A 21,906-nucleotide genomic window follows, 5' to 3' on the forward strand; every position below is an offset into this window, starting at 1 on the left:
GGTAACCTGTAAATGTCAAGGATTACTTGCCAGACAATTATCTTTGACTTTGTGTTGAAAACCATCGCAGAGTCATGGGCGATATGTTTTTGAAGGGGAACATCAACCATGGCAGATATAAATCAAAATTATGCAATTTATCTCAATTCTTCATGAATATGTCTGTAATTAAACAGTAGAAAACAGACATATCTTTCATGTACTACATGCTTACAGTTAAACATTACTTTACCTCAGATTTCAGGGTTATGAATATTATGCTACTATGATTCTTCATTTCTGTATAATGCATGATTGTACGCTATCAGGTACTGTAGATTTCATTCATTTGTTAATTCAGTTAATCCATTATGGCACTGTGTGCTGATACCGACTGTCAGAGCTAAAGCTAGGGTAATAATTTCCAAAGCTCTTTGGAAGCGCATAGAGACTTTGTTTCATAATGTGTTATGCGCTATACAAGAACAAATTATTGCTAGTATTGTATCGTAGTACATATTCAGTTCATTTTTTCTAATTTCCATTTTCTAAGTATTTGGGAAGCAAGAGGTATTGAAAATAAACCTTTCTCTCTTCCCCAGACATTCCACTCCTGCCAGCCATCGGCACCATGACCAAGGGCAGCGCCCCCAACTTTGTGGTCAACTGGCTCAACAACAAGGAGCTCCAGTTCACCCTGGCGGCCGAGACGCTACTCCAGACCGGAAGAGAGTCTCGGAACAACATCTCCAACACCACCCTAGCCCCCGATGAGGAGGTAGATGGTGACACTTCTATCGATCAGGGGACGACCTCGGACGATGGTGGGTTTCAAATTTTCCTCTCTTTTTTTTTTCGACAAAAGCTAATCAAACTAATGCTCAATGCAATCGAGAAGTTAGCTTAGCCAGACCTAGTCATCATCATTATGAAAGTCAGTATTTTCCCTCTAAGGTATTAATTACGACTTTCACGCTATGATAACACTCCCTTCCTCCACTTCTTCTTGTCTCAAGCATTCTCCTCAGAAAGACCAACCTTACTGATTTTTGTCCTCACGATATCTTTCCATGAAATCTGATTATAATTTTGATTATAGGCTTCTTGTTTTCATTGTGATATATCACAAATAATTCCATCATTTCCTATACTGAATCTAGGGAGGAGGCATATAGGAGACGCAATCGTATTTATATAAAAGCTTTGTCATGACATGGTGTTAATCATCTGTGATAATCCATTAGATCACTTTGAACTTTTGTAAATCGACCCATCAGCATGAAACTTCTAATATAACTACAGCATGACTTTGGAGCGGTATTCGTGCCATGCAAACGATACTTGGCAGTAGTTTGAATTCTATGAACCAGATATGCAAGGAATTAATGATGGATCGCTGACAAAGCTGGTGATTTATCTGCCAATATTTGAAGCTCCATTGTCAGCTGACATTTAGTTTAAAAGCTCTTTTGAAAGAAGATTAAGACTATAGATTAACATGTAGTATTAAGAATCATCTGGGGTGTTGGGCGACTCTTTATCTGAAGGGATGTGTTGGCATCCTTCCAAATTCTTTTATTTATTTAGAAAGTAATGACCCGTAGCATGCAAAAAATATTGAATTTAGCTGTTTTTTTTATTCACAAATGAACTAATGCTCCCCTAACAATTTCTACAAATTAAGCACTTAATCTCATGTGTTGCTTTTAAGTGAAAAAGGATGTTTCTATAATGTGTTTAGTGGGCATTAACATATTATACCAACTTAAGACGTTTATTTCTCTCAGGGAGTGTTAAAGAACATTCAATAGGACTTCAATTAATGAAAATTATATGCTATGATAATGAATCAATTATCACATTCATTAGTAAATGAATATTTCTTCTTCTTTTGATTTTAACTTACAGATGACATTCCAACAGTGAAAATACATGTTGAAAACTCCTCTCCAGGTATGTTTATCACTCTTGTATAATACATGATTACGTTTTAATAGTGCTTCTTCCCTCGTTGCTTCCTGAGCCATCATTTGTGATAAAGAAAGAATTTGTCCTTTGAAATACATTATCTCTTAATGTGCCACCATGTTTTTACAAAATTCATTTTAAGAGCCAATTGTTTTTGTCACTTTGTCTTGCCTGCATAGCTGAGCGAGACATATATACACTGTAGGCATCACTATTCAAGTTCGAAAATGAGTAAAATCTGACCCAGGTCAAAGGTCGAAAGGTCAATAGAGTTTCCATGAAAAACACTACATACAAATACTTTCTATAGCTTTGATGATAAGGTCAAAGGTTCAAGGCCATCTTCGGGAAATATCTCAAAGAAGATCCAGTACAGTTTCATCAAACCTTAGAAATATCATATGTACCTCATGAGGATCAAACAATCTCAAGGGGATTTAGGGTCACCAGGTCAACAGTCATTTCAGATGAGAAACATTTCACTTGAGGGATATTGAATGAGAGTGGAGGCATAATTTTTATCTGCAGTTGAATTTTCTGGCATTTTTTAATGTGTATTGGTCTCCTCACTTGGATAAGAGTAAAGTTTAAGAAACATGTTGTATTAACAGCATTCTTAAGGAGCGTTCTCTCATTTTCCAGGGATAAATTATGTGCAAAATTACCAGCACTGCTTCATCTCAGTCTATTCTTCAATCTATTGTTCTTTGTTACAGACCTAACCAAAGAAGCCAATACCGGCAGCCCTCGTATCCAGTTACCAACACGTCCGGATAGTTTGAACACCAGTGCATTCTCACCACCCAGCAGTACTCTTCCCAACACAGACGCACTGGACATCCAGGAGAAGCGGTCCATTGAGAAGAGGTTCCAGGCACTGATCAAGGAATGGCACTGCAGTCCAGATATGCTTTACAGCATCCATCCAATTGATGGGTCCTTTCTGCTTTGGTTGGTGGATTGGATGGATGAGCACATCCCTGGTGTCCATCGGCAACCCCAGGTCAGCTTCTCGTGCCGCATCCCACATTCCTTCCCTACGTTCGATGCCACCACCCTGTGCAACAACCTGGTGTTGTATCGGAGCAACCTGACCATGGACCCTCGAGCCAGCAAGCGATTGATGGACCCCTTATCCCCTGTGGATAGCTCTGGCCTGACCCCCAGCTACAGTTTTGCCAAGTACCTGAGCCAGGTGCCTTCTGGTGTGGATATCTTTGCCTTTACGCCAAAGGTGTCCATGCTTTCGAAGCACACCAATGGCTCATTGAATCAGTGGGAGATCAGTTTTCAGGAGGGGTCCAAGTTCCAGACTGTCCTGAATGTCAACCACGTTGCGCGCTCCTGCGGTCATCGCTTTAGCCTCAATCACCTCGCCTGCCATCCAATCTTGCCTCTCCTCCTCACCACTTCCCATCATAACATCCCCAAGGTTGAAGTGGACTTTGATGTGGCCACGAGCCGCAGCCGAAGGACTTCCATGATATCGCGGAGAGCGTCCATTGTGAAACGTGCCAGCATGGTGATCGAAGCGACAGGGCAGAACCCTGTCACACCCGGCGCGATAAACCTCTTTGGCAAAAACATTCTCTCGGAGAGTGAGCACAACCGTCTGATGACACTCTACAACTCCTCCGTGGAAGGATCAACTCAGGATTTCAATGAAAAGGACGATATCATTCTCCCAGACGAGCTGATGGAGCAGGTCAACGCCGAGCTCAACTGGCCAGACATGAGCGCTCCAACAGGACTCTGCAGCGAACTCATCCTGTGGAGGGTCTTCAATGTTGGTCCGCTCGGGAAAGGAGGCGGGGTAATGGAGCTGGCACGCATCAACTCTCCTTTTGTGTCTGCCTTCTCCCACATTGCTTGGATGCCCAGCCTCCTACCCAGCTCCTGCTTGGGACCCATCTCCAACTCTCCCAGTGCATGCTTCATTGCATCTGATGGGTACAGTCTTCGGCTGTTCCAGGCAGTCATCGATGCTCGCTCTCTGCTCAATGAGATAACACCCAGCAGCAACCAGCTTGAGGTTAGTTCACCTAATTTAAACAATTTGGACAGAGCCCAGGATTACTGCACTCACTTCACATCCTCTGTCTCTATTGAGTTAGTACATCCTTGGGACAATATTTGCATCAGTTACAATGAAATTCAACAAAAAATTATCTTCATCTTGCTTCATCTTGTTTGTTTTTTTGTTTTTTTTTTGTGCATGAATTACTTAAAAATATCTCTCAGGCATTCCAGAAATATGTCACTTCAAACATGCTTGGACTCTTCCTTTATAATCGCAGAGTTGATAGTGATAAGAGACTCACAAAGATGTATGTGTATTTTAGCAGCATTTTTGTTGTTGTTGATATTACAAGAAGTACTGTACATCCAGAAAACTCTAACAATGTAACAACTGAGTATCTCAGTATGTTCAATTTACATGACTTTGTAATACATTTAGGAATTTAATCCTTGGATCTTTTTAAAGGAGTCTTTCTTTTCTTTATCTTTTTTTAATCCATATTGCATTTTAGCGCTTAGAGACTTTGGTGGTATGTGCTTTATAAGCACCGCTTTTATTTATTTAGTATTTATTTATTATTTATTTATCTGTTTGTTATTTATTTATTTATTTATTTATTTATTTATTTATTTATTTATTTATTTATTTATTTATTTATTTATTTATTTATTTATTTATTCATGTGCTGCAGGGTTACCTGAGCAGTAGCTCTCCAGTCACAGCCTTCCTGCTCCAGAATGCAGAGGAAAGCGAAGAGGATGACGATGATGACGGGAAGAAAGTTCCCAAGTGTCCCCAGGTCATCAGTCTCCAGTCCACCTCCAGACCAGGCTGTATCATCGAGCTGGACACACTCAACGATGCCAAACAGGTATAGTTCGCATCCAGCATTCAAGCATGTTTTTTTACAGGATTTCAAAATACTGTTACTTTCTGTCACTTTCCAGGTTTTTCCAGGATACACTCTGTAGAAACACACCATAATCAGTTTATAACAGTAATGCTAAGGAATACCATACTTGTCTGCAGACGTTTGATTCTCCTGGTTATGCTTGCCTCATCAGTTCTGTACTTTTCCATACTTTAGTCTTAGCGTTTAAGGTCACGTGACACAATGCATTATTTGCATGCAGACATCCAGTTGGCAGTATCACTGGTAAATTCCATTAGTGGTTTATTGTGCTTTTGTAGAAACGGACTGATCACATTTTGTTACATATTCCATTCGCTTATCAGGTCTATTCCTGGTAGACAATACCATAACTTTCTAGGTTTGCTGTAGAAACATAGTGAGTGTATGTGAGGAAGACATGAGTTGTATATGCAGAACAGCTTGAAAAAAACTGAGAAGCAAATGATTTGGTGACGATGGTGCCTTTTCCTTGACAGCATGATTTATAAAGGCCAAATGATTAGATTCTAGAAAAACAGATTTTGGTACATGTAAGCAAGAAAAAGCCTTCAATGTTTACAAATGAAGCTTTCATACCAGTGGTAGGTGCAATTTTTTTTTCCACATCAGATGGTATTTTGAAGCTGAAGTATACAGACCTTTATCAAGCAACATACATGTATGGTGCAATTTAGCTAAATACCCAGTTAAGCTGTCCAAATGATGTAGAAAAGAATACAGTATTAAAATATACAGAGTACTGTATGGAAGTAACCGAACTGCTTACAAGTATGACAGACATTCTTCTGACCATTTCTTCTTCCCACAGAATTGGCAGAACGTGCAGCTGATGCATGTGTATCAGCAGCAGTTCATCTCGGGTCCTGACAGCAAGATCAGCCACTCCCGGTCCAGCCACCGACTGGGCGGCAGTGCCAACTCTTCCCCGCTCCACACCAGTCTCTTCGAGGAGCGCTTCTTCCTGGTGGTCGTAGAGAGGAAACTGACCGGTCAGCCCATGGTCCACATGTGGTACATTCGGCTGGAGAGGGATGTGTCCAAGGGTGGAGGTGAGTTTGTTGACCGAAGAGCCTGCCTACATGTACCTTGGAATGAAAGCGTTAGCCAAGGCAGCAGGATTAGAGGAATTTGTATTACTTGCACAGCACATCATGTACCCCATTTTCAGTACCTTGGTGGATGGAGACAGTTTTATACAGTTGTCTGCTATACATGAAGAGGTACATGTCAGGGGTGGGCTGGGGGTGATAGTTTGTTTTGTTTCACTAAAATAAAAGTGGTAGCTAGTTGCAGTAGATTTCAAGAAATTTTTATACATACATGTACACCATGTACCATTTTCAGCACTGGGGTCATGTGGAACTGCCATTAATGAACATTGTATCATTCACAGCTGGGGAATTACACTGTGTTTTCCATTTTTTAGTGCCTTTGAATGGAAGAGTGAGATGGATATATCCACAAAATGTTTTGAAATTGTTAAAATGATTTTCAATTAATTACATTGGTTTATCTGTTTCTTTTTCTAGCGCCCTGTGATGGCTTAGATTCTGATGAGGAATCTCAGTTGGATGACGATATTCCAGATGATTCTTCCAGTGATTTCTCAGATGGAGATGCATCGAACCAGTACGACTCTGAGAAGAGTACTACCCAGGTCTCCAGCAAGATCAAAACCTTCTCCTGGAAAGTGTGCAGTCAGAAGCTGGACCTTCCTTCCGGGGTGGAGGTCGTCAGTGCCACACCAGCCGCAGGTCATCTGAGTTCGTCCAGCATTTACCCAGCTTGCGTTGCGCCCTACCTCTTCGCAACGGCTTGTTCAGATGGGAAACTGCGCTTCTGGAAGTGTAATATGTCATCAGGGGATGGTTCCCAGAGTAGCTTTGATCAGGGTGAGGAGTTGCCAGGGGAGATTGACCCTTCCAAAAAAGATGATTACACAAGAGCTGAGTACCGTTGGGAGGAGTGGAAGCTGCTTGTTCAGCCTGAGACGGATAGTTCACTTGGTGTTGCAGGCGTGCCTGTTGCACTAAGTTCTGCATACAATGGACGCATTGCTTGCATTTCCAGGACAAGTCCACACCATGAACACCACAACGCTGACCTGATACCACTGAAGTTGGCTATCTATGAGTGCGAGTCTACGGGAGGATCGGAGTGGATGATTGAAGAAGCCATTGACCTTGGGATGCTCAACCTGAAAGCTTGGATGCGACAAGAAGACGACGAAGTCCCAGAATCGGAGGTGATCAACTACAAGACGATGAAACGTAGCTCTAAGGTGAATGACTTCCTCCACATCTCGGCATCACCGAACTCCAGTTGCGGCAGTCCGCCATCTCCAGAGAACCTGCCAGCTGTTCTGACGCAGCGCAAGCGCAGCATCCTCAGGGCGAAGCAGTCACAGTATGATGATGCAGGACTCCCTGTACAGCTCTCTTGGGTCTCCAAAGAGGACGGCACCCATATTCTAACCGTTGGCATGGGATCCAAAGTAGTTGTCTTTGCACCTGTTTCAACAGAGTTTGTAGAAGCAGGAGCTAATGGCGTACCTGATGATATCATAACACAGCAAACAGGTCTTCAGCGAGTGGCAACCATGGGGGAAACCACAAGGTTAAGATGGCTGCCACTAAGAACAGTCAATCTAAGTTCAGTGGATGGGATTGCACCACATTCCAAGATGCTGTCATGGGTCAGAGCAGGAATTCTTGTGGTTGGATTGCAGAATGAGATGCATGTATATAGTCAGTGGAGAGAGGAGAACTGGAGATCCAGGAGACGAAAGTACAGGAGGCCAGTACCAAGCACGACAGAGACGATTGTCTCTCAGAAGAGCACAAATTCCAACTTGTCTGTCAAAATCCAGACAATCCCCATGTCAAGGACAGACAGAGAGAAGTCTTACAATGACATGTCTGAGCTCCTCCGAGAGTCCACGATGATGTCTTCTAGCCAAGAGCAGGAGAATGATAATGATGATATCAAGCAAGACTTGGGTCTCTTTGAAATCTCCTACTCCACGTGCCCTGTTCTTCCACAGTACCATCCTAAACAACTCATGGGTTTGATGAGCAGTGGGAAGATTCGAAGAGTCAAGGCCATTCTCGTTCACCTGGTCAACTGCATTGCTGGTGAGGATGCAGTCAAGCAGTCCCTCCTGGCTGGGGTCTCTCAAGATAGAGACCAGGATGATGAGGAAGCAAAGTTTCGCCGCAACTTGCGAACACTGTCGGTGGCACACAGTCCTGTTGAGTCTTCTGTCCTGGATGACAGTGGTCCCCAGCCAGACTACATCGAACTTGCATCAGTCCCACCTCTTCCGCTCTACCGTCTCACGTCTGCAGACACACCTGTCACCGTCACAACCGCTCCGACGGTTGCCAAGACGACTCGTCCAACCAGCATTCTTGGTCTACCTGATGAAATCACCATGGTGGATACCCAGGACTACACCCAGCTCTTCTCGACCAGCCTAGACGCATTCCCATCTTCTCTCGATGCAGAAGGCGAACTCAGATCGCCTCAAGATGGTGCTGCGTCGTTGGCCAGCAAGCTCAAAGACCCTACGTACTTCACCGTAGGACAGGCACAGCTACTCACCAACTACCTGACTCATATGCACTTGCCAGGATTGTCCTCTCAGGATCAGATGCATCTACTAGCTCTTGCTGATACCATAGCTTCCACCAAGACTGAGATCACACCACACAGTGGAGGCAGTGCAGGTGAGACACAAGCAAATGTTTTAAAGATTAGAGGTCATCTATTAGCAAGTGTGCTACTGATTTAAGGATCATACATGAATTAAAAGTAAAAGAGCATCACAAACAGATGTTGACACACATGGATGTCAAATTTTTATTTTGAAAGTGAGATTTTCCGTTAGATTCCTTGTTCTTTTCTTCCATGATCTTGCAAACATTTCTTTTAATATAAGGTGTTACTTTACTACAATGCAATTTCTGTACCAATGAATAAATACCTATTTGAAAATACTTTATTATCATTTTACCAAAAGCTTGTATTTTGCATCATTATTGAGACCTGTCTTCTACGAGTTCTACAATTGGGATCTCTCTTTTATCCAATTGAAATTCATATGTGATGGGCTCTTGTTTCTCCTTTTCCAGGGACCGTGATTGCCAGGGAAGGAGCAGGCTATGCAACCGTTGATAACTCAGATTCATCTCATGCAGGTTAGTAGCAGGGACCTGTTTCACAAAACCTTTTTTCAATGAAAAATGACAAAAACCAGAAGCAAGGATTTCAGTAGCTTATAACAAAATCTGTTATTTGTCACTGATGACAAGTTTTGTGAAACGCTCCCCAGGTATCTCTTCATATAATAAAAAGAAGAACGGAGAGGTAAAAAAAACATCGCATACAGACACATTTTGGTGGAATTTAGTCAAACAAAAGCAGAGAAGAGGATGGGGGAAAGGGGAGGAAGTTGGAAGAGCAGGAAGAAGGATGAAGATGAATGAATATGGGAAGAAGAAATGGGGGAGAAATTATTTGACAAGAGTAGAGATAAGAGAAAGGAGAAGAATTGAGAGAAAGGAAATATATAACAAGGAGAAGAAGAGTCACACAAATGTTCGGGGAGAGTCAGACCACTGTAAAGCATTGTTAAAAATGTGTGAAGATACACTGTATCTGGTGGAAAAAAAGTTGTGTTGCTCAAGGAATAAAGTTGTCACATTGGCACATGCAATGGCATAATTCATTTCCAACTCGTCTCAACAATTAGGTAAATGGCACATGATTCCAATTATTTATTTTCAAGGACTTCAGTATACATCTTTTTTTTTAAACCCATATCCTTTCATTCCTAAAAGTTTTATTTCAAGGACTCTGTAATGAGGATTATAATGCCTTACATGTACCTATCGAGGTCACTGCCGTGTGTTGACCTGGTTGTGAACCTTGACCTCTGCTTTGAGCCGTTCTACCTCAATACATTGCTTGCTCTTTATCTGACCCTTTGTTACACTGTAGGTGAAACTCTGGATGAATGTGGATTGAGATTCTTACTTGCCATGAGGTTCCACATCTGCCTCACTAAATCTCTTCCAAGACATCAACAGGTAAGTTCCAAGCACCCTGTTTTATCTGCGGTTTGCTGTCCAAGTAGATTGGAATTGGGCCATCCACAATCAGATTGCCAATGATAAGGATCACTCAGTCTTTTTGTAAACAGGTCTAGGTCCTATCTTATAAAGCTTTACAAATGATTCATATTGGTTGCTATCTAACTTGACTTCAGTGGTGACTCTGTACCTAAGAGATAGGGACCACTTTCAACTCTTTTTGAGGTAGGTCCGATGTCCTAACTTAAAAAGTTTTACAAATGATTCATATTATTTGCTACCTAACTTGACTTTGTGACTTAACTCCGTACCTAAGAGGTACATTGTACATGTAGGAAATTGTAAGGCCTTGTTAACATTATGAAGACAGGAAAAAAAGTGTTAGTTATCAGGTAACTACTGTTCAAGTCAGGTATTCTGAGCTGATCAGTTATGTCATTATCGTTACTGGATGTACTGTATCCATTCTCTAAGCGTTTTTGCATTTGAATTCATACCTGAACTCAACTCTGTACCACTGTGCATACACAGTTTGTACTACTGTGTGTGATAAGAGGACCTCAGCCTGTGTGGTATGGATATTATGGACCTATGGACCGATAATTTGATAGTGTGCCAAAATGGAAAAAATAACATATATCCTGAAAGAAGTATGTACATGTACATGTATGATGATTTTGGTCTGCAGTCAAAACGAAGAAAACAATTAAATTTTCATTAGGCCTGTCTTCATTAGACCGAAGTTGCAAAATAACCCGCTATTTTAAGACTCAGGATATTTTCCTGAAGCTTAAAATTGCATCTTCACCAGACCGATACGCTCATCAGAAACTAGATGAAGACAGGTGCAAATTAGTCCGCTATTTTCCAAAAAGCGGGCCATTTAGGAAACAAGACTAATATTTCTTGGTATATTATCTCAACCAAATAACCCGCTAATCGCAACTGCAGGCTGATAAAGATGCAAATTAGTGGGCTAATTTGAGATCGGGCTAGTTAAAATAGTGGGTTAGTATCAAAATCAAAATGTGTTTTACAGATAGACACATATTTATGTATTTCTAATATTTGTAGGTACAACTGAAGCACCAGGGAATTGGGAGCTGCCACTTTGCTTGGGCGTTTCACTCTGAGGCTGAGGAGGAGCTCCTGTCGCTCATACCGGGTCTTCAGAAGGGAACACCCACCTGGGCGGAGCTTCGGTCGGTGGGCGTCGGCTGGTGGGTCAGGAACAACACCACACTCAAGAGATGCATGGAGAAGGTATGACCGCTTGCCTTCTGCCCCCTCCCTCCACCCCCACCCCCACCCCTCTCTCTATCTCTATCTTTTATGTGATTCATTACTCTGTGAAAGTACAAGTATGTATACAGTAGAACCTGCCTTAACAACCACCTGTATAGAAAGACCACCTGTCTATGAAGACTAAACATTTTGTTTCCTTTGAATAGGGTTATTCATTGAAAGCTGTAAATAGGAACCTGTACATAAAGAGCACCTGCCTATAAATACCACTGTTCATGTTTCCCTTGAGCGATCTTTAAGTACAGGTTCCACAGACTGTATTTAATAATAATTTTTTGTTGTTGTCTATCTTTGACAGGTTGCCAAGTCTCAGTTCCAGGCTCAGAAGAACCCGTTGGATTCAGCCCTCTTCTACCTGGCTATGAAGAAGAAGAATGTAGTTTGGGGTTTGTTCAGGTTAGAACAGAGCGTATGGATCAGTGTACTGTAGACATACAGTAGATTAAAGAGAAGGTTGATTTCTGGGGGGAGGTGCAAAATTATTTATGAGTGTTATCACTGTTATTATGCAAGTGTGGAAGAACATCAGAGGAAAAATGCTCCCTGAAAGGCATGACTCTTCAAATGCCTTCATATTCTAAATATAACAAGTAGCATTTTTAAAATGAGGCCTGATTTTATGACACATGTTTGTGTAGTCCCATATACATCTTTCTGTGAACAGCGCTTGTTACTTTTTCCAAGACTGGGCCAAATTTCTTATCATTTTGATGACTCCAAAACCTTGCAGTACCAACCAATACTAATATGCTACATGATCAACTTTTTTTGGATCGATTTCAAACTGTACATGTATCTTTCACTATGCAATCGCATGACCAGAACTCAACTTTATCTTTAATGAAAAGAAGTGGATGTTCTATGTCTATTTATGAAACAGATTTTAACTTAGAAATTTCTTCTTTTTTTCTTCTTTAGGTCCATCTCAGACCAACGCATGACGCAGTTCTTCCGTAACGACTTCAACACCGATCGCTGGCGCAAGGCTGCTCTGAAGAATGCCTTTGCCCTGCTTGGCAGGCAGCGCTTTGAGCATGCAGCAGCCTTCTTCCTCCTGGCAGGGTCCCTTGAGGATGCCGTAGAGGTCTGCATGAACAACCTAGGGGATGTCCAGCTGGCTATGGTGGTGGCCAGGCTGTACGAGGATGAAGAGATGCCAGCCAAACAGAAGGAGATACTCAGATACAAAGTAAAGTTGCTAAATGACTAGGGGTTTCTTCATCTCCTCTTCTTCTCCTCTTCTTCTTCTTCTTCTTCTTCTTCTTTTTCATCTTCTTCTTCTTCCTCTCCTTCTTCTTCTTCTTCTTCTCCTCCTCCTCCTCCTTCTTCTTCTTCTTCTTCTTCTTCTTCTTCTTCTTCTTCTTCTTCTAATACTTCTTTTCGATTTTGTTGATTTTATACTGCTACATGTACTTCACTGATGAATATCTAGGATTTCAATTTTAGTTTTTGTTCTTTTGTTTACTTGAATTATTTCTTAATCACCTTCACATGTATTCATAGAAAGCGTAAATTTGAACTTAATCTCCTCCTGGTATGACCAATTGCATGAATTTATTCATGAATTAATTTTTTTTATTCCCTGAAAAGATCTTTTAAAACTACATGTCATTACACTGAAATGTGACTTTTCATGACAGATTCTTGCTCAAGATGAGAAGGGTGAGAAGTTGATGGAAACTCAGCCTCACTCTGATCCTTTCCTGAGGAGTATAGCCTTCTGGATGCTTAAAGACTACCCTGCCTCTCTGAAGACCTTGCTGCAGTCTTCCAGCCAGGAGACCAATGGTCCCAAGAACAACCTACCTGATGGACAGGCCACAGGGGATCATGAAGATCAGAAAGGAGAGAGGGCAAATCCAGATGTCTTCAACTTCTACAACTACCTGCGGACACATCCTCTCCTGTTGCGTCGACAGCTTGCGGATGCCAGCAAGGGAAGCCAAGGAGCGGCGTTGATGATCTCTGGTGGAGGCGTAGGTGGCTTTGGAAATACATCTGTGGGAGGTGACCAACTGGTCAAGAACGAGATCACTCCAGAGGAGAGGCGGTTGTTCTTCACTACAGCGCATGCCCACCTTTCTGCAGGGTGCCCGCTGTTAGCTTTGGATGTCTTAGCAAAGATCCCTAAAGTGAGGACTAAAACAAAAGAAGAGGATAACAAGATGGTGGAGAGCAAGAGTGCTGATGACCTTCCAAGTAGCAACATGATCTCAACGGGAACCATCGATACGGGGTTCTCAAGTGCCAGCTTCACGGGTTCATCATCAAAGGACAGTGGGATGAGTATGGACTGGGGGGCACCGGTCAGCAGTCAGTTGACCAATGGACACAAGAGTGATTCAGGGTTAGAAATGGACTGGGGTGCACCAATAGGGGGTAGGTTAGAAGAGGAAGATCTCTCTCTGGATTGGGGTGGTGATGATGATGATGATGATAGTGATGGGGAAGGTAAGGAGGAAGGTAAAAAACTAGAACAGAAGAAGTCCAGTTCTTCAGATGATAGTAATAACGCAACCCTAGTGAATGGCCTGGGTGATAGTACTAGTGAGAAGAATGATGGTTCAGTGGTTAGTGATGACAATCAAGGCAAGATAGACATCATAGCTCAGCAGCTCAAGTTCACCTGCTGCCTGAAGATCATGATGGAGGAGCTGCGGACACTGGCCACTGGCTTTGAGGTGGACGGCGGTCAGCTTCGCTACCAGCTCTACATTTGGTTGGAGCAACAGGTAGAGACTCTCCAGCAGCTTTGTAATTACGGCAGCCCTGTTACGGCCAAGAACACTGCCGAAGATGATGAGATGGATGAGCAGGACGGAGCTGAGACCAACGGGGGTCAGGGAACGCTTTACGAGCAGCTGCAGGCGAAGCGATTGGATCTGGAGGAGAAGAGACAGAGGGCCGTCAGACGGAAACGATGGCTGCGTGACAATCACCACCTCCTGCGGACACTCGTCAGCTACACCATGCTGTATGGAGCCAACGGAGGTGGGCTGGCATCCGTTGCAATGGAGCTAGTTCTCCTGGTCCAGGAGCTCCAGCAGGAGCGCATTGTCCAGCAGCTGTCATCTCCTCTGCCTATCCCAACGACACTCCCCTTGATGTCTGCAAGCATCGCCAACTGCAAGACGGTGGTGACTGACCCTATCCTTTACCTCAGACTTCACATCCACAGCGTCCTTCGAACCGTCTTGGATTTCAGTGCTCCACCATCACCTAACCATCACTCGCCCATCATATCGATCGTCCACGCACTCAGTGCAGCTCTCTCTGCTTGCATCTACCAGAGCCTGTGTGATAGTGATTCTTTCAGTGCATCTATTGGAAAGTCAAAGGTCATAGGTAAGAAGCACATCACACTGTATATGTCATTTTTAAGCATGAATTCATGTTTTTTGTACATGGACACCATCCAATTTTTTTAAATGAACATAATAGAGTTGTTCTAAAAATTTGTTATTACATTATCATGAATTAGTCCAAAAATTCATCAGCAAGAAGATGCTTTACAAAAAAAATTCTTGCAGCGTCTATATTGGCAATAAAAAAAGGTATATTTAACAGAAGGAAGGAAAAATAAACCTTTTTTACTTACATATAATAATAATAATAATAATAGCTAGTTCTTATAAAGTGCTTTTCAGGACTCTCAAAGCGCTTTACAGATATATATATATATATATATATATATACATGTATATATACATATTATTTTGGATTACACTCATAAGCTAAATACTCAGCATCTATTAAACACATCAGTATATATCCTTGTGTAGTTTACTTGAAACATATCACTATTTTCTGTTAAGAGCCAGATGTGCATTAAATCTGTATTAAAGTACACTGTACATATCGATATTATATGATAATAAAAATAATAATAACAAAGTATTACACATGCAAAACCATTTCACAGCGCTTCGCAGAGTTCAAAGAAGTTAACATAAAAGTAGCAAAAGCTAACAATCATCAAGAGATATTTGAGATTGAGAGCCTTCTTTAATAATATTTTGTATTGCAACAGGAATGGATGCCTACACCCCTGGGGGTAGAAGTCATGTGATGTACAGGGTTGGTCACCTGGTGAGCGTGGGCAGGAAACGTAGCAGACATCAGAGTCAGGAGCAGAACAATCTCAGTATCACATCACCTCCAGGAAAATGGCCAGGTAAATAACAGCCTATACATGTACATACTGTTAATATTAAAATTATTCTTTGAATTAAGAAAACCTGTTCAAAATTGCCTAATTAGTAAAGCATCAACATGTACATTTACGCTTTGTTCATGAAGATGTACATGTATAATCCATGTATTACACATTCCAAGCAGAGTTACTTTGCAGACACCATTCATTTAAAATTTGGGAACATTTTACAATTCCCTGCACATATAATTGTGCTACATCTATATTCCCCCGTCACTCAGGTGTAGCGACATACCAGGCCCTCCTGGCCAGCGAGAGGGACGATGACATCCCTAGTCCAAACATCCAGCTCTGTGAGGGTCTCGTGGCGGTCTACATGAGCCTTCTCCTCCATGCCCTCTCCAACAACAACGCCAATGACCTCTTCAGGCTGGTCGGCCACGACCTCAACAGCAAGACGTGGGCTTCCGTGTTTGGGGGTGGGGCCAAGGTGGTTGCCCCGAACAAACTCCTAGGTATAAAGCATTCATATTTTTTTTTAAATCCTATTTCTCAACTCAAATGTGGTAATTTTGGTAGTCTGGATACTTCTAAGACACTCTTTTTTTTCTACCTCTCCCTTTTTTTTCTGTCACTCACTTTTTTTTTTCTCTCTCTCTCTCTTTTTCTTTCTTTCTCTCTCTCTCTCTCTCTCTCTCTCTCTCTCTCTCTCTCTGTGTGCTATACTTGTATCTGTAAAAAAAACAGTTGCAAACTACACAACGTGTACCATTTACATTTACTTTTCATGAGAGATGAATGTATTACATGCCCCATTTTACACTCTTCTGGAAGGAAGGATAACAATATTGATGAATTATTTGATGCCACATTTGCTCTGGTGACATTTGCTCCAGGTTTTTATTTTGTGAAATATATATGGTTAGGGTTGCAATTGAGTCTTGGTTTATATGATTAGGGTTGGGTACAGTTTTAGTTCCAGAGTTGGCATTAAGATTTCTGTCAATGTAGGAAATTGACAATAGCACAACCCTTTTAGGGCAATCAAAGTTGAACCACTTAACGTCACAAAAGCTTAGTTATGCATGAGTGATTTGTAACTAAGATTTTACACATGACATTCTTGACAAAAATATATGCATTTCATGACATCCTCTGGTCTTGATTTTCCTGCAATTTTAGCATCATCATACAGCTCATCAAGTGGTGACGAGGCACTAGCCAAGCAGAGGGATAGACTAGCCCTGAGACTGATGGGCAAGGCCAGGACAGGAGGTAAATCTGCTGCAGCTACTGATGACAAGCCAGTCCTGAGAGAGGTCTTCGTTCCCCCTGAAACCAGTCTTAGGGATTACTTCCTAGTTAAGGTGAGAGTTGGTCTTATAGCTAGAGAAGAATGTTGTCATTATCACCTTAATTTTTCGTCTTCTTTGTCTCATTCTTCCTTTCCTTCTTTATCCTCTCCTTTTCCTTCTAATTCTCCTCATTTTTCTCATTCTTCTTCTCCTTCTCCATCTCCTCTTCCTCCTCCTTCTTCTCCTTCTCCCATTCCTTCTCATTCTCCTTCTCATTTTTCTTCTTCTATTTCTTCTAATTCTCTTCTCCTTGTATTTCTTTTGCAAAAACACAGATCTTGTTACGGAAGTGCAATCAAAATTAATTTTATTTGGTGAACATGTACAGAAACAACCACTAGTACATGCATGCTACCAACTAGGGAATTTGAAGTCCAACCACGAATTAATTTTTGTTTCTATTCTCTCTATATCTGCCTATGTTCATCTAATTATCAATTTTCTCCTCCTTCTCCCCTTCTGTTCCTTCTTCTATTTCTTTTAATTCTTCTAATTTTTCTTCAACCTTGTATAAAAAACAACTACATGCATGTTACCAAATAGGGAACTTGAAGTCCAACCACAAATTAATTGTTGTTCCTATTCTCTTCAAATCTGCCCATGCTCTTCTCAGCCTTACATTCCACCCAGCCAGACTGGAACCGATTACGACTCCAACGCCAGCGACAGCTCCGACGACGACGAGGACCTCAACGACTACATGGATGACGATTACGATGACACCGGTCCGTTCTCGTCATCTCGCTCATCCCGAAGGAAACGGAACGTACCCTTGCCAGGGGAAACGGAACATTCTGATGCTAACTCCTATAGCTGGTGCCTGATGCGTTGTGCTGTGATCAAGCTGGTCATTAGTAAAATACAGACCTTCCTTCCTATAGCCGGTATTGAATTAGCAGGTGAGTGTTACTTGTATTAAGTCAGGATCTGTTATCCTATCAGTACCACAAGTAGAAATTGGTTATGGTACTTGATGAGCCGCTTTAATATTATTGTTATTATTATTATTAAGTATTTGGCATCAACTGTGCCTGGGAGGCGAAAAGCAAACTGAATCACTGTAACCCTCGGGTCTCTCCTCCCGGTATAACTGATTAGGGGTGTGCAAGTGGACCACTATACCGGGTTTCCCCCTACTCTTATACAAATAATGCAGCGGGTTCTTAACGCACAAAGGTGCTGACTCTCCTCTACACGGGGCCTCCATTTAACGTCCTATCTGAGGAGACAATCCATATTGGTTACTAGAATATTTGAACCTATTAAAAAAAAAACTAATAAGTTATTTTGCATCGTGCCATGATGGTGATACAAAATCTGTGTTCAATATAGGGAGACCATGTTATAGTAGAGTAATGTCAGCTCTTGAGAAAATAGAACTGTATATTAGCACTTTGTTACAAGATATTTAGAACTTCATGTAGTATTGTTTATTTCATCTGGTCTTTAATCCATGTAATGGCAAAAGTACACTTAAATTCTAATTCCATAACAGGAACACACAGTGATTCAGTAATAACCTTAGCTACACAAATTCATGTGTGCACACATAAGATGAATTTGATGGAAAGATCCTTAATCCCTTAATACATAAAATTGCCCAATAGTATTCTTGAATTGTAATATACAATTATTCCTTTTACATTACACTGCCAACTAGTATTTTCAAATGGTAACATACAATTCTAATTTCTACCCCCACTCTCCCTCTGTCTTCAGAGCTTCCTGTAGCGACGGCCATCTTGCATTCTATTCTCAAGCTCTTGGAGCAATGGCAGCAGGCGTGCGTCCGCAAGCTGGACTTGTTTGCCCGACCGCCTCCCGATTTCCTCTCGGAGACCGGCGGTAGCAGCATGACCGGCCTCAGCGGACCGGCCATCCTCAGATACAAAGGACTCTTGGATCCTGCCAACACCCCTTTCAGGTGAGTGAGGTTAGGGTGAATGATGCATCCTCTGGCAACAGTTTTCTAATGCAGGTTTGACTGTATCTCAGACACAGGTGCCTTCAACACTAGATTCCTGTCTATTATCCTCCTCATTGCTGGCATTGGCATTGCGTATGATTGCTTTGCTGAGTTGAGACATGAATGTCTCATCTTTTTGTTCTAATTCTCCATCAGTGTCTAAACATAGTTACAATGTTGGACCTTGTGGCAGATAAGCCTTGTGTTCAACAATTTGTCTAAGAAAGTCTACTACATGTACAATGAAACCTGTCTATAAAGATCACCCAAGGGAGACAAGAAAAGTGGTCTTCATCTACTACTTCTACTTCTACTACTACAACTAATTGTGTGCTTAGGAAGAAAGGTTACATATTCCAGGATGATTAAAACATTTTCAAAAATGATCAATACCTAAGACATATATGGGAAATTCCATCATGTACTGTACCCTTCCCTGTAAATGGGTTGATTGGTATGCCAAACAGTAGAGCTCTGCGTGCATTGGGAATGGGAGAATTGCTTTGCAGCCCTTTTTATACACTAAATGTATTCTTGATTTCAACACTAGACCAAAGGATTATACCTCACCCTCACCCTAACCATAAAAGTGATCTAAATCCAATCTCCAATCCTGTACTAGTGTATATGAGATTATAAATCATGGACGAATTTCTTGAATGGCGGATTATAACTCAACCTTCGCTTTTATTTTTCAATTTTTTTTTTTCCTCTCATAGGAATGACTCCAAGGCAACTCTTCCAGCGAAGAGGCTCTGGAACTTCCTGGTGAGGCAAGAGGTAGTCCAGGATATCTTCATCCAGTACATCTTCAAGAAGGGCAGTGTCATGGAAGATATGGTAGGGTACCAGTCTTTTATTTTCCATCTTCCCAGGGGGGGGGGGGGGGTGTTTCAGAAAGCTGTTTGTATATTTACGCATGACTTTACGAACGACTTGTATATGAAGTGCAGGATGTGGTGCCCAAAGTTTTTTTCTGATACTTTTAATAACCTCAATTAAATTATGGCAAAAAATATACTTTGCATTAAAAATGTTTGTTATAATAAGAATGTTAATCTACATGTACATCTGCACAGTTCAACTTTAGTTGATGCAGTTAAACATGATTGAGCATCCTATCTGGCACTTCATATACAAGTCATTTGTAAAGTCATGCGTAACTTTACGAACAGCTTTATGAAACAACCCCCCCCCCCCCTTGCAAATTTACAGTCTACCATCTCTTATGATAACAATTGCAAACTCATTTTCCTCTATACTTCAACATGCTCTAAAAAGAACTTAATGAGCTAAAGTTTGGATAGGAATTTCCAAAATATTTTCTTTTTTAAATGGCAAAGGGAATTCATATCAAATATGATCTGTGCTATACAAGAATGGAATAATGTTACAACTCACTATTTCTTTGTCTCATGTCCAACATGTATCTGTCTCTTGGATCCCTTCCATCCCTTCTCCACTCACCAGACTGACTCCGTCTCCATGAGAAGCCCTAGCAAAAGCACCGGCTCTCTCCCCCAAGCAGCTTCACAGGCAAGACTCGTCCACAAAGAACAGGAAAAGATTTCTGCTTTCTGCTTCAACCAGGTAACCAAACACTCCCTTATAAAGGACCAAGGGGTGTGTTCTTGCACCCTTTAAACCATTCATCAATATAATCTTGCTGTAGACCAGTACAAGCTTTGTTCCCCAAGTAGATAGAGTTGGTAGACCAAGGGGCGTGTCCTTGAACCCTTAACCAATCGCAATATGATCTTACTATAGACCAGTACAAGCTTAATGTTCCCCAAGTAGATAGAGTTGGTAGACCAAGGGGCGTGTCCTTGCACCCCTTACCATTTGTCAATATGATCTTGCTGTAGACCAGTACAAGCTAAATGTTCCCCAAGTCGGTAGAGTTGGTAGACCAAAGGTGTATTCTTGCACCCTTAACCATTAGTCAATATGGTCTTGCTGTGATCAGTACAAGCTTAATGTTCCCCAAGTTGGTAGATTATTGGTACGGTTATTAATCTTTGCATGTATCCTGAGCCCTGAGTGTAAACAGTTTGCTATTGTGAGACCTATCTGTAAATCCCTAGTACACACTTTTGTAACGATAGAGATAATTGTTGTAGGTCCCCTTGTATCAGATATATGTGTCAAGTTCTGTTTTGAAGACTTGCCGTCCATTATATTTTTTTAAACTTAGAATGAAATAGAATTTGAACAATAAACAGATCTTATAGGGTCATTCAAAATAAATGTTTACAGACTGAGTGAATCTCAACTAAATCTCTAGAAATATTAAAGGACACTAAAGAGCTTGTGTTCTAGAAATTATGTACCAGCGGAGCATTAAGAAGAGGACATGGGGTCAAACATTACTTATTTTAATGAGGCAGTGACAGCATGCCTCACCCTTATTTGGAAGAATGTTTGCATTGTAGGATGCATGAAATTTGGCTTGTATGCTATGTGCTGCTGCTTTGCAGAGCAAAATGCAAGTGCTTTGAAGTGCATGTTGGGTGAATGCTTGTTACAAAGAGCATGCAGAAAATGCAAATGCATAGAATTTTTAAGCATTCTAAATAGTGATGCATTGGATTGAGTGGGAAGGCATTATATGATTTGAAAAATATCCTACTCTTTGGGTGGGTGATGTCTTCCAGTTTGTGTCATCAAGGAGGGACCTTATAATCATCAATCACACTGTATTGGGAGGGGGAGAATGTTGTACTTTCTAACATTATGCATTTGTCGTTGCATTAATCGCCTTACATTTATTTTTTTTATTTTTTTTTATTGATTGATTTATTTTTTATTTTTGTTATTGATTCATTGATTTATTTTTTATTGATTTATTTTATTTTATTTTTTATTTATTTTTTTTTTTTTTGGGGGGGGGGGAATAAAGTTAGACATTACCACCTCCTACGAAAGATCCCTTTCTGTACAATATTTTTTGTTCTGATTTGAGCCAGAAGGGCATTAACTGTGTATCAAAATCATATGAGTTAATGCCCTTCAAGCTCCAAAACATGGAAGTGACTGTAATTCAATGGTTCCTTTAACCAGATCAGTCACTGAAAAAAAAACAGCCAAAACATTGTGTGGTATCCGTACATGTATACTGTACCTGTTCGCATACTTTTTTAGATCATACTTAAGT

At 41.2% G+C, this 21,906-nt stretch overlaps 1 protein-coding gene across 2 annotated transcripts in view; it reads left to right on the plus strand.

The window, feature by feature from the left end:
* The window catches only part of LOC585848 (dmX-like protein 2), an 87,626-nt gene that overhangs the window by 52,468 nt on the left and 13,252 nt on the right, over positions 1–21,906 (plus strand). For both annotated transcript variants that reach the window (XM_030976884.1, XM_030976885.1), the window contains exons 10-28: positions 582–803; positions 1,888–1,932; positions 2,664–3,979; positions 4,659–4,838; positions 5,689–5,929; positions 6,410–8,608; positions 9,014–9,079; positions 9,882–9,970; positions 11,048–11,236; positions 11,577–11,674; positions 12,197–12,467; positions 12,919–14,623; positions 15,309–15,452; positions 15,713–15,946; positions 16,614–16,798; positions 17,400–17,685; positions 18,506–18,710; positions 19,472–19,592; positions 20,223–20,342. In XM_030976884.1, coding sequence (XP_030832744.1) covers positions 582–803; positions 1,888–1,932; positions 2,664–3,979; positions 4,659–4,838; positions 5,689–5,929; positions 6,410–8,608; positions 9,014–9,079; positions 9,882–9,970; positions 11,048–11,236; positions 11,577–11,674; positions 12,197–12,467; positions 12,919–14,623; positions 15,309–15,452; positions 15,713–15,946; positions 16,614–16,798; positions 17,400–17,685; positions 18,506–18,710; positions 19,472–19,592; positions 20,223–20,342 — 7,916 coding nt within the window. The remainder of the gene's footprint in view (positions 1–581; positions 804–1,887; positions 1,933–2,663; positions 3,980–4,658; positions 4,839–5,688; positions 5,930–6,409; positions 8,609–9,013; positions 9,080–9,881; positions 9,971–11,047; positions 11,237–11,576; positions 11,675–12,196; positions 12,468–12,918; positions 14,624–15,308; positions 15,453–15,712; positions 15,947–16,613; positions 16,799–17,399; positions 17,686–18,505; positions 18,711–19,471; positions 19,593–20,222; positions 20,343–21,906) is intronic.

This window comes from Strongylocentrotus purpuratus, unplaced genomic scaffold, assembly GCF_000002235.5.
Source record: "Strongylocentrotus purpuratus isolate Spur 01 unplaced genomic scaffold, Spur_5.0 spur5_scaffold_9, whole genome shotgun sequence".
Lineage (NCBI taxonomy): Eukaryota > Metazoa > Echinodermata > Echinoidea > Camarodonta > Strongylocentrotidae > Strongylocentrotus > Strongylocentrotus purpuratus.